The 13,915-nt window shown below is 40.9% G+C and overlaps 1 protein-coding gene across 5 annotated transcripts in view; it reads right to left on the bottom strand.

The window, feature by feature from the left end:
- osbpl3b (oxysterol binding protein-like 3b) overlaps nt 1-9,319 on the bottom strand; it is a 28,430-nt gene extending 19,111 nt beyond the window's left edge. For all 5 annotated transcript variants that reach the window (XM_034553193.1, XM_034553191.1, XM_034553192.1 and 2 more), the window contains exon 1: nt 9,087-9,319. Coding sequence is in view for 4 of the 5 variants with exons in the window: in XM_034553191.1 (XP_034409082.1) it covers nt 9,087-9,110 (24 nt within the window). In the remaining variant the exon portion in view is untranslated. The remainder of the gene's footprint in view (nt 1-9,086) is intronic.
- Nucleotides 9,320-13,915: the final 4,596 nt, after the last annotated feature.

Genomic DNA, 13,915 nt, shown 5'->3' with positions numbered 1-13,915 from the left:
AAAAAATATTTGCACCAAATGTACTAGAAAAGTGCTTCAAAGTGGGCCTAATGTTAACATTTGATTTTGCTATTCATGTTTTTCTTTCTCCCAATGAAAACTATCTGCCGACTCACACTGAATCAGACACTCAATGTGTGAACAACCACTTTGAAGCAGCAGCAAGGTTAATCAAATTACCTGCCTTAGCAAGCTGTGTGCTGCATACTGTCTGTGGACCACAGGCCGTGGTTTACCCTGACAGAGCTCAACACCCCAAATACAGCCACAACAATGGATCAAAGTCAGGACACACAAAAGAACCCAACTGCAGGAGCTAAGCTACAGACAACCAAGATGTATGAGATACTAAATGTAATGCATCCACTCCATCCTCTCCATCTCCTATGATTTATTCATCAACTTTCCACTGATCACACCTGCTATGCGCAGGTCTGTAACATTGTCACCGCTAAGGGCACTGTAACACGCTCCTGTCACTAACCCCCCCCAGCACCAAGGGATGAGCAAACTTCGGTTTATCATTTGGCAATATTCTTTATTCTCTCTGGCTGTGTCTCTGCTCTCCGGTCCCGTGCCTCCATCCCTATTGCACCTAATATAGGGGAGAGGCACACAACCCCTGATCCCATGCAGCTGATGCCAATTAGGCCTCTTCCTGGCACCTGTTCCCTGAGCCACACCCCCACTCCCCTCTGCAGCTGAGCCTAACCACGCCCCAGGCACCACAGGCACCACTTCTCAGGCTTTAATCGAGGCTACAGCAGTATTAGATGTCAAAGCTCCATTCCACGAAGAGCACATGCAGGGATGAGTGTGTCAAAAAAACAGAAGGGACCACATGAACCCTGAAAGATAAACACCAGCCACAAAGTTATACTGTCATCAAGATGGCCTCCCTTTCATGTATGAATGTATCAACACAAAACTACATATTGCATATGTGCAGTGCATGTACATGAACACAGATATGTACCAACAAATGCGAAGCCTGGTGATGAGAAAATCAAAAAAGCATTCAAAATATGCGACACACCATCTGCTGACTGCTGTGTTTGAATAATACTTCTGTTTTGTAATACAAATGGTACTGACCTTGACAAAGAATGATTGTTATCCCATTAAATGTACCAGGCCGTATGGACAAAATCCATATCACGATACACCAGAGCAACACAATTAACATTCAGTACATGGAGTAAATTGTCATACCAATTTTTAGTGGACAATAACACTTTTTAAATAATATACAGTATACTCTACAGACTACAAATCATTAGAAATCTAAAGCAGGGGCACATTTGTACTAAGGTGTAACTCCTCATTAACCATTCAGACAGTTCATAGTGCATGCCAATGATATCAGATGCCAACTTTTGTCACAATACGAATACAAGATAAAGAGATGATCAACGCCTATTGTCTGGGCTTGATAATATTACAGAAAATAAAGAGTAAATAGTACAGGATGTGGTATCATCATACATCTCTCCGGACTCCCTGCATTTAACTGTAAAGCTGTAATCAATAGGTGACAAGCTAACTGAAATTCAATCTATTTGTAGAATAATATTCCAGCACTCATTTAAATCCTTACTGGTATGTTTGCAGGAAATGCTTGAGACCTGTAATCTTTGTTTCCAGGAACAGACATAGAAAATATGTTCTTTTTAAAGTGTCTTTTCGAAGTGTCTCTACATGGAGAGGTGACACATCTCTTGAATATTGCAGTAAGTTGTGGGTGAGTGGAACCTGTAATAATGACAAACCAGCGTGACACAGCGTGACAACTAGCAGGAGCTTTAAACTCAAAGCTTTCCTGCTTTTCTCACCTCACATAATCATCATCTTATTGGAAAACCTCATTCTGACCCCCGACTGCAGCAAAAAGACTGCTCCAAAAGTTTCAACTTCTCTGGAAGAGCAGTGCCAAAGAATCACCGCCGACATCGTATTTTCTTAAGGCTCTAGAGATTGTATGTCGGCCTCTCGTTCCAGACTGAAATGTCTTAGTTACTATTAGATCGATCACATGTCATACGAACAACCATTGACTTTTCTCGTAGCGCCACCATGAGATTGACAGTTGAGGTTTTTTGGAAGCAAAATGTTCGTAAAAATGTATGCTGCCAATCATGTCTCATTCAGAATGAATTGGAATTACTTTGTAATCAACTGAGTTTTAATTTAACACCACCGGCAGACCAACATTTTTAATTGTCCAATACTTTGGCATATGACCTTCAAAACTAATGACATTCCCATCACATTTCAATTTGAGTTTTTAAAATGTTAACATGCTAACACACTAAACTAGAATGAAGACAATGGAAAACATTTTACGAGCTCAACATCAGCATGTTAGCATTGAAATTGTGAGCATGTTGCCATGCTAACGTTAGCATTTAGCTCAAAAGCAGCACTGTGTGTGTCCACAACCTCAAAGCATGACTGTAAATTAGTTTTGATTAATAGTTTTGGGGGTGTTTTATCTTTTATTGGATAGTATGAACTAGAGCAGACAGGAAATGAGGGATTGTGCAACCAACGATTATCATTTATTATCAAAAATACCTGCCAAAATGTTTTTTGGTGATATATCTTGAAATTACTTATTGTTTAACACACTAAAATAGTATATCACACAAAACAGATTAAAGCAGTGAATACTCAAAATGGAGAAGCTGAAACCAATTAATATTTGTAATTTGTGCTTGAATTAAACTATTATCACAATAGTTGTCAATTAACTTCTAAGCTGTACATGCAGCAAGGGTCTCAGGGTGGACTCATCACTTAACCGTACAGGATGCTCAGGCATTTTATACATGGCTCACAGGCATTTTCATATCACAGGAAATCATATCAGTAAAACGTATATTGTCCACTTCCAGAAATGAATAACCATAAATGTCTGCAGGTGCTTGACAAAACAAGCAACAAGCTGCTGAGATTGTACTCCTTTCGGAGCTCATATGCCTAGTTATGTAACTTTAAGGCATTCCAGACATCTGTCAACACATCCTTGGTCAGCTTTATATTTCAGTTGAAGTTATAAATGGCTTAGTGTCCTTTTAAGCTGCACTAACTAGATTGACAAAGCTGAAAGCCCTCTATTACATTTAGCAGTTTATGTTGCATATGTTGGTCTGTCCTTCCACTGTCTCCAGAGTCTGTCAGAGGGCTCACAGGCCGAGCAGGCTTTCAGGCATCATTAGGATGTGACTCACTGGAATAAACGTCTCGTGGCTGAATGGTGCTGCTTTCTTAGTAAATATGTCATATTTGCAATAATGACAGGAAACATTGATGCACCAAAGTGACTCAAAGGGTTGACAAATACACACAGTGAAAGTAGTCAAACTCATTTTAGGAAGACACAACACTGCTAGAGTTCAGTAATGTCAATGAGGGAAAGTGTGCTTTAAGAGGCATGTTTATAAGGATGGAAGATTTACTTTTACCAAGCAGAGAAGATAACCTTTAAATACATAAAAACACTTGAAGCTTCGCTCTGATCTTTTCAACATAAACTTGACAAAACACATGGCCTCTGCATTCAACAAACACTTAACGTGGTGTTGTGGTAACCACCTTATCTGTACAGTCCACCAGCCATTCTCTGACAGATCATTTCTCTCAATACAAAGCTCTTTAGCGATAAAGCAAACTCTGGCGAGGCGAGTGGCCTACCTCTCTAATGCTGTCATCATCCATCTGGATGAACCCAAATCAGACCCCAAACACTTGCCTCATTTTATTTGCCTTTCTCTTCCTCTGCAGGATAAACTCACCAGAAGCTGGTTTGTCATGAGCACAGTGAATATTCTTCCTGTTTGCTTTGGTAACAGCAGAGAGGCACATTTTCTGATAGCTGCTTCCCACCAAAGGAGACATGGGCTTTCATTTGCTGCGCCTAAAACGTATCACTTTAATATCAGTAATGTTATTACATCTGTGCATTACCCTGCTGGGATGACGCCACTTAGTCTCTGTGATTTCATTATGTGAAATGCAGAACAACTCTTTCTTGGGTGGGGAAGAGAAACTCTGATGTAAAAGCAGCAAAGGAAATGGCGGGATCAGAAATCAGCAGAAAACAATATTCCCTGGCCAATGGCCACTACTTTGACCACAACTAAATATGTGGTGATGTGATTTAATACTGAATCAGACCTGCATTTTGTTATTCCATACGTCTTTGTTTTGACCGCAGCAACAAGCTGATGTAATGTCTCAAAGGGAAAAAGAAATTCAATTAAAAAAAATGCTGAATTTTTACTGTAAGATTGAATGTACAGTAAGAGTTAGATCCTTTGGGAAATGCCCTTATTTGGTTTCTTCTGAGAACAGATTAATAGTGGTATAACTCCAACTGAATGCAACTCCAATCTGAATGCATTGAGTTTTCAGTTAAGGCCCTTCAACAGGCTGCTGCAATCAGAATCATCTTCTCAACCCAGTCTGAAGAGTTATCATGGAGAGTAGAACATGGGCAACTGCACAGACAACAGTCCCGAAAGTCTCTTTTATCAGATGCAGTAATTAATTGCCATCTCCAGTCATTACTTCCGCCCTTTATTATACCCCAAAAGACCTGAACAGTGTAATTGAGGACTATATATATTAATATTCATGCAACAATATCCTTAGTGTCTTCACTATCACCCAGCAAGCCACTAGCTCAGAGTATTGACACATAGACTAAACTGTCTTCATCCCAAAATGAGATTGATTATTCATTGGTACATCTCTCAATCAAGCATGGTCACATTTGCGAGCCATTTCTGAGAGAGACACACAGATGTCTACACATGCCTCTGATCTGCTTACGGCCCTCGTGGTGAAATGAGCCACTCCAAAAAAACCAACTCAGGCTGCTGAGCTTAAAGCGTGCACGTCTGTCTTCGCTATCTGCAATCTTACATTTTGATGAAATGGAGGTTTGATGCCTTCTCTACTCATCATATTCGCCCCCAAGAGTAAATTCTTGCAGCGTTGTAATAATGAGAGAGAGACACGATACCTTCCTGCAGCATAAGACGTCTTTCATTCATGTCTACTAAACTCTGACATATGACATAGCTTTGCCACACTCTCTAACAAACACATCCTGTTAATCAACCACATCCTCAACGTGCTCCCCCCACCCCCATCTCGCTGTTACTATTTCTTTCTGTTGTCGCTGTGTGTCACAGAGGTCCTCTCCTTTGTTATAATCACAATGTTTGGGAACTTGACAGACTCATAACCTCAACACCACCTCATTAGGACGCAGAGTAGTCACAGCTTAGCTCAACACTCACTGGACAAAAGAGTGGGCAAAAACACAAGTGAGTAAAATGCTCCTCTCGCTTGCAGCAACTTGCGTGACAGCAATGATCCAGCTGTTGATTTCCCAAAATTAAAGATTACAGCGCTTACCATCATACCACTGCTCTGATTAGGATGCAAAAGCATTATCTCCACCTTTAGTCTGATGTATCCCAGAATAGAGGATGATGACATTTGAGGTGTCCATTGTGATTGTTAGAATGCAGATCCAGTCTCATAACAATTGAGAAAAAATAGGCCTAAAAAGAAGGTATTACAAAATACATATTCTGCACTGCCCAAGCAATCTCTAAGTCCTTCAGGAGCAGATATATTTAGGACATGGCATTGGTTTTTCCATACTTTCCATTTAGGGACAGATAAACTGTCTGAACTGAGAAGTGTTACCCGCGTCTTGGAGAGATTTACTTCATGTCATGAACTGGAGTATTGACGACTCTCACAGTAGGAATCCCTGCTCTGTTGTAGTAACATCGGATATAAACTGTTACAGCACCAGCAACTGACTCAAGCTGTAGCTGAAAAGCTTGTGTTTTGGTGGTTTGACTGCCTTTGTATTTTTGGGGACGATATTTGCAGCATGTGCTTGAAGTATTGGTGTGATCACATGACATCCACAGATCTTTGAAGCTGCTCTACCGTTTGTATGTGTAGAGTTTTAGTGGCATACTTTACTGCAAAGTAAGAGAAATGTATAATCTCACAGTGACAATTTCACTATATGACGAGAAATGATAACATTTATTTCTGGCTCGATATTAATGACTGAATCATCTTAAGAATAAAAAGTTCTTCTTTTTTGGGTCCTTTTATTGTTTTAGAATGTGTTTTTCTTTGTAATAATGCAGATGGAATGAAATCATGAAAGCTGTCACTGCATACCAACGAGCCATGCTAGCAGCTGTGTGAGGCTGTACTGAAGCTAAATGCTGCTTTAATGAGCATGCTAACATGCTCACAGTGACAATACTAATATGATGTTGTGTGGCAGGTTACATTGACCAGGTTCACCATCTTAGTTTAGCCTGTTAGCATGCTAACATTGACTAATTACCACTAAACACAAAGTGCAGGTGAGGTTGATTTCATGGCAATCTACCCAATAGCTGTGGAGATATCTGGATCAGAGTGGTGGACCAACTGACAGACAGACTTTACCATCCTGATACGCCTCTAGCACCACTGAAAACGCATGAAGAGCCCCATGAGCCCCGATGACCATCTCTTACATACTGCATGACATGTCCAGAGTCTCTAGAAACTCGGACTCTGATTACAGGTCTGGTTTTTAATCTGTTAGGGTGAAACTGTTGGTCTCGCTTAATGAAATATGACACTGCTAGCCGACTGTTGTGAAAACAAACAGGGGTGAAAATGAGCTCATCCTGTGCAGACGCAAACAAAATTGTTGTTGACAGAATCTGAATGGAAGAACCACTGATCAAAATCTGGCAATTGTGATAAGGTGCTAACGGAAACATTATTTTGAAAAGGCATATCGTTCTTCAACAAAATCCTTCAGACAGACATGACAGTCTTTTTAGGTATTAGTTCAGAAGAAGTAATAATTTGAATAATTTGAAGACCAAATACCAAAAAAAGAGTCAGTGCCGCAATCGTGTATATGGTTTAATATTTCAGCCCTGCAAACCAGAAGGCTCAATGGACGGTTTTAGGCGTGTGCTTTTTTTTTTTAAGTTAATGCTGCCCCTCATTAAAATGTCATGCTAATATCTGCCAGCGTTCACAGAGTTACGAAAGCAGCCTTCCAGCTTCCTTCAGCCTTTAAAACACAATTAACGAGATAGTCCAAGTCACTTTGACTGGAAAACAATCAGACAGACAGAATTACGTAATATCGAAACAGTCTGATCTTATTTATTTAATACAAGTGAAATTCTAAGATTATTGTTATTTCATTCATTTTCATTGTTATTTGTGGCGTGTGCTTGCTACTGTATAGTACCATTGCCTTTTTTGTAATTTTATTGAAATGTCAAAAAAAGGTGACATGGTGACATGGTTCATAACATTAGTTTCTCTGTTGGCTAAAAGCACTTCTACCTGTTGAGGGAAACTACATGAATTATTTATGGGGGCCTATTACGCAAAAAGAAGCAACACCTGCCACATGCAGGAGATGCTATTTATCCACCTGCATTATTCACTTGCTGTTTAGTGGAGCAGTTTTTGAACTGGTTACTGTAGAAATACTGTCTTGAGGTGATTGCAGAGTTTAGGTTGTGCACATTTATTCTAAGATTCAGCTCGACACACGGGTGAAGCTGAAATTACCGTGAAGTTGACCTCATGCAATGCAATGCCCCATTGCTATTTTAGATAAATGTTTTGCACAGACAAATTATTTTTATTTTTTTCCTGCTGCTGCATTCCACACATTATATTGATTTCTCTCCCTCACAGTATCCCTGTGTTTGACTGCAATCACTGATTTCGGTGTTTTAGGAACGAAAAACCTCAGGGAGCTGCAAGAATAACAAATTGGCCAACAAACAACCCTCAGAGCCGGGTGAAGAAATGGATAGTGTAAACCGAGAAGCTGTCCACGTGCTTAATTTGACGACCCTCCGAAGTATAAAGAAGCATCTCAAAGCAAAGTTTCTAGTCTCTGAGACTTCTTCCCCTGTTTGTGATTATGTCCTCACCTGTAAACCAATCTGAGGCATGCAGGATGTGCTCACTATCCACCTTCTTTACTCCATGTCATGTCAGGCGTTTTTACAGAAACCCTCAATGGCTCCTATTGAGCCTCACACTGAGACACACAGCCAAAGCAGCCCCTGAAAAGCCTCCTCTGTTGCACTGTTGACACCACACCAGCTGAGATAAACTTGGTTAAGTCCAGAAATTACAACCCGTCTGCAAGTGAGCCACATAAATAAACAAAACAGCTTTGACTCAACCAAATGTTTTAGGATTAACAGAATTTGACTGGATTTTTTTGGCACAAACACCTATATTCAGCATGCCAATCACTGTTATTATGGTGGATTAGACACCATTGTAATTACCTGGGAGTGTGCTAATAACTGCATACATATTATCTTATGTCTGCCATCTGCATAGGAACAGGAATATTCTAAATCCTCCTATTCCATTGTTTTGCTCCAAACACTGTATTACGTATGAGATACTGAGCTCAACGCTCTGATTAAATCTGAAAATGGATCCTATCGTCACTCACTATCACACACACCTCCACTCAGCAGAGAGATACAGCCACTCATACGTGTAGGCACATTATTCATACTTTTGGCTTGGGACTGAGATTTACTGATAGCTTGCTACTCTGTGATGATTTATATGGAAATAGTAAATCCTCCACAACTTGTCTTCTCTAAAGAGGAAGGGAGCTCAGAGTTACCATGGAGACTAAAAGGATGTTTTAGTGTTGATTGTATGAATCACATGTTATGATCGTAACACAAATATTGCAAAAGATCGACTGCAAAACCCAACAGGAGAGTTAAACAGTGTATAAAAGGAATAAATGTAGTTTACATTTGGCTTATTTCTACTTGAAGCTTCACAAGTGAGTACTCTTTTACTGCAGTTTAACTGCTATGAAATGTTCAGTTTTAAATGCTGCCTCAAAGAGCAAGAAAACAGGAACTGCAATGAACTTTTAAATGCACTTGAATTATTTAACTGATATGATTTCCAAGAAAGAATAACGTTATCTCGTAAAAGACAATTTGATTGTACTTACCAAAGGACAAAAACGCACTCACCTTGACAAAGTTACAGATGTGCATTCCAGTTGGTGAAGACAGATGTTGGAAACAGTCGGTTTATTATAACCCAAATAAGAGAACAAGGCCACTGAAGAGGGACTCGAATTACAGCCTCAGCCAGCCAGCCCTCTCCAGTCGGACATGCACACACATGCACCGTCCAGCCCCGCTTTGAGGGGCATCAATTTCTCCACCGCTGTATGGGGGCAGGCTCCGCCCTGCGTGACCGAGTGAAGCCAACTCCAATTAAAATGCAGAGAAGAGCGCCGCGTTAGCTCGAAGGGGCGGAGTCTGTGGCACTGACAGCATCTTTTTCCGTGACGTGTTGAGGAAGACACCAAAAGCAAGGGCACGCAGTGGAGACACAAACCCATCACGTGTGGTATTTTAGTCATTGTTTATTTGCAGATGTATTTCCATATTACATTCCTGTGTCCACGTGTAGATAAGAAGTTGGATTTATTTTTTTTATTTGGTTTTTACTAACTGAATAGGATATTGAGTCACCAAAAAGATAAGATAACCGTCATAAAAAGAAACAACAAAATGAAGTCATCATGATAACTGACAGAACTTGTGATCGAAAATGCTAATATACCGCCATCTGCTGGACCTATTGTTGAATCACGGCTTTGCAGGTGTCCTCATGACGTAATAATAGATAAGTAGTAAAAGGAAATAGACAACTTGAAATACATTTCTGAGAATAAAAATATGTGCATGCATAGTGAGTGACTCAGCAAACATGACATTGAATAAAACACAAGTGCAGTTTGTTTTATAAGAATGCAGGTTTTGTTGTATGCACAATAGCAAAAAAGGAGAAAAACAACAATAACCAACACCACCAATCTTATCTTGGTTAGAAATTGCATTGCAACTAGATGTACAATGTCTACAATATTCAGGAAGAAAATTGCACTGGTCTATTTGGCTGTGAAAGCCATTCTCTTTTTCATTTTTTTCCAAACGCCTGAATGAGAGGCTGTTATATCACACAAGGTTGCAGGCTTGCTGCTCAAGGACTTTCTGTGACAAAACACCTTTTGCAGAGAGTCGGCCTGACTGCAACAGATTACATGGAAAAAGGCATTATTTTCCTTTCACACCGGCGAGCTCGAAGGTTACTGCAGCACCTACGATACAGAGAGGTAGATTCCATAACACAGCCAACACAAAGCTCTGGGGTGAACTCTGTGACAGGGGGAAATATCATCTTCAGAGAAGCTTTCTCCTCTGTGAAATTAAAAAAAGGTTACAGTAAAGACCAAAGTATTCATCTGTGCAGCATTATGAATTTACAGCTGCTGAATATTTCCTCAGTTTGGACTGTGCAGGCACACTGAACTCACAGAAGTGAGCTTTGAAGGCTGTTTCTTTTATTTGGCTCTAAACCAGCTGGGGCTGAAGGGAGCCTTTTATAAAACAGCTATTCTATTCATTCTGAGCTCTAATGAATCTTGCAAATTGAATGCTTAGAACCAAAGAGAAAATTAACAACATACTGCAAATAGCCTGTTTACTATACTTACAAAATAGTATTTGCTACCAGATGTAAAGAAAAATCATGTCCAGTATTATCCATGCAGGTAGTAACAGTTGATCCCGTAGAAGTCATGTTTCTTCCCTGTGACAACATTGTCCCTCAGGTTCACAGCAGCATGAGTGATGGAGCAGTTAAAGTCGCGATGGGCCTTCGATTTACTGAATTCATTTTGAAGGTCCCGGAGGCAGAGAGCTCTACCTTCTTTACCCACAATCCCAACTCTGTCCACTGGGCGAATGCCAGGAAGGATAGGCGGCCTTGGCAGGATGCAGGAGTTAGACGTACTGCCTGGCAGCTCTCTGCCCTTTGCCATCATCTCCTGCTCCGAAGCTGCCCTTGATGATAACTTAGCATTTGATTCAATACCTGCCACCTCTTTGACCTCAGATGACCGACTAATGCTAGAAAGATTTCCTCCACACAGCTCGGTCAGGCTCTTCTCCCAGTTGACCTCCGTTTCTTCCCGGGAAAGAGGGGAGGTGTACATGTCTAGTTGCTCTGTACCTGAGATCCGGGCAGTGTTAGCTTCTTGGCTGATGTGTGACATGGATAATTCCATTTCTCTCTCTCTGTCCTCATACAGAGAGCTTTTGCTCTCAGTTTGTTGTCTATGTAGGACCTCCTGGGACGGCTTAGCACTCTGTACTTCTGTGGAGCCAGAACTGTACTTTGGTTGATTATGAGACTTTTGGTTTGGATCTCTTGCCTCGTTATACTTAGTTGGGATCTCTTGTTGCCTATGTTGGTTCATAGCAGCTGAAGGAGAGCCTTGGTTCGGAGCTTGAGATCGATTTGGGAGTTCATGAGCAGTGGGACTGCAGGTGCTCCTCTGCTGTCTTTTTCTACATCCTCCTCTGGGTTTAGAGGGAACAAATACGGGAAAAGACCTTTCTCTCTGAAGGGAAAGGTATTTAATACGATTAGTTGAATAGAGTAAATGTTGTTGTAAAAAGGTGCAACGTTCTCAAGGATTTTACCAGTGGGGTGTGTGTATTCATCCCTGTAATGTTACAGATTTTTTCCTTGAAGTCGTCTATCATTAGTGGATTTGCTGGCCCAGATCCTTCGAAAAATCAAAAACCAACAGTATTATTGATGTTAAAATCATGGATATCCTCTGTGTTATATAATACATAACGTTTCAGCTTCTTGCTGCGACTGAAAGAAAATGATTGGGGAGGAGAAGAGTTTGAAAAAAAAAGAGGTTTTTCTTTGAGTGAAGGCATGTTAGTATAATTTTCTGGGAGAGCAGGAGATACTTCTATTTCCTTTCACTCTATTATTGTAACTGTTTGTTGATGACAAATGTAATGATTAACTGTATGAGAATGAATGATGTTTTATTGTTTGGATAGGATAGTTAAGATGGAGGCCTGGGCTGCACGGTGGTGTAGTGGCTAGCACTGTCGCCTCACAGCAAGAGGGCCGCGGGTTCAATTCCCAGTCGGAGCGGTCCTTCTGTGTGGAGTTTGCATGTTCTCCCCGTGGCAGCGTGGGTTCTCTCCGGGCTCTCCGGCTTCCTCCCACAGTCCAAAGACATGCTGCAGGTTAATTGATCTCTAAATTGCCCGTAGGTGTGAATGTGAGAGTGAATGGTTGTATCTCCCTACATGTGCCCTCGATGGACTGGCGGCCTGTCCAGGGTGTCCCCTGCCTTCGCCCTATGTCAGCTGGGATAGGCTCCAGCGCCCCCGCGGCCCTAATGAGGATAAGCGGTATTGAAAATGGATGGATGGATGGAAGATGGAGGCCGATTGAAACCTGATATGTTACTTTTATTCTGAAGGCAGGATAATAAGTTTTATTCTGGAGGGAACTTCCTGACTGACCTGAAGTGTGACATTTGACCTCCATCTTAAAATGAATTAGCTTAGCGAACAGAACGTCTCCATTGTTTAAACTATCCAATCAAACTAACCTTTAGGTGTGAACTCATTTGCATGGCTATACTAATACTAACGACCGTGACCTTTGTTCTGGAGCTCAGAGTTCTGTTTGGTTTGGGAGGTTTGAGACAGCCCCTGGCTCATGGCTGCTCCTGGCAAAAGAGAGATGCTTTGGGGCAGCTGAGTCCGTCTGTGGAGAGCTCTCCCTTTCCAGCTCCACGGCCTTGAACGCTATTTGACTATTATCTTAGCCATTAAATATTGTTAAACTTGAATTCATTGAATCCTGAATTTCCTGCGGCCACGGGGACCCACGGTCCTGGATATTATTTCAGTACCAACAGCAGTCCAGTCTCAAAATTAAATATTAGATTAGATCTAATATTAGATCCACTCCTTACTCCATTAACTGTTGTTCTGTCACCAACACACTAACGTATACGTTCTGGGACTACAGATGAAAAATAGCCTCTTGTGCACTGTCCCTTATTAAATAAACAAATACAATTTTTTTTAAAAAGGCTTCTTTACCTGTGTGGTGCATTTGGTAGGAGGTGACCCATTGTGTCCGCTCCAAATTCTTCAGCATGTTGCTTGTCCGCTCTGATAACGACAATTCCTGGTCACGAAGTTTAGGGTTGGGCAGAATCGTCTTTGGAGGAGTCGGGTAGAATACCTGCTTCTCTCCTTTCAATGGCTTTGTATGCTGAAGGAAGAACATTGGTAATTTTTGAAAATGATCAGATCAACTGTGACTTGATGCATTGGATAACCGCAATGAGAATGTGAAGCTATGTACAATATTTTATTATTCACATCTAAGAAGCCGTGTTCTCCAGTCCACGTAACAGCTTTCTTCCTGTTTTTCATGGGTGTCTCCAAGACCTCATGTCTGTATGGACCACCTGTACATGGAAATAAAGACATATTAAACTTCTGTGGAAGCATCTAGTCTCTCATCCCCTTTAACCTCAACATGTTTTACTCACGTACCTATAGTTTTTTTCAGCAAAGTGACATCTGGTGCGTTATTTGGGATGAGGGGGTTGAGGAAATGTTGAGAGGCAGCTCTGACTCCTGTTTCGTGGTCATCTGGGGAGCGGAAGGATGGGAACATTGCAAACTGGGAGATGTGGGATGAATAGGGGTGCTGTTTTGGAGTTGCTATCTTTATAATGTTCTCCCTGTTAGCAGGGAATTAAATAAAGATGAAGTGTATCAAGGTTTGAGGCCGACACAAGAAACCTTAAATGCAAGTAGTAAGCTTTTAAAAATATATAAATCGGTCTATCAAAAAGAAAGTACTCACGCCATATTTATGTCTGTTGGTTTTGGTATGCTGAGAAAAGAAACAACAATAATGTTATCCTTCATGTTAATAATGACTATAGTTA

Source organism: Cyclopterus lumpus, chromosome 16 (assembly GCF_009769545.1).
Source record: "Cyclopterus lumpus isolate fCycLum1 chromosome 16, fCycLum1.pri, whole genome shotgun sequence".
Lineage (NCBI taxonomy): Eukaryota > Metazoa > Chordata > Actinopteri > Perciformes > Cyclopteridae > Cyclopterus > Cyclopterus lumpus.
Note: the sequence above shows the minus strand (reverse complement) of the source record. Positions and strands in the feature narration are given on the sequence as shown.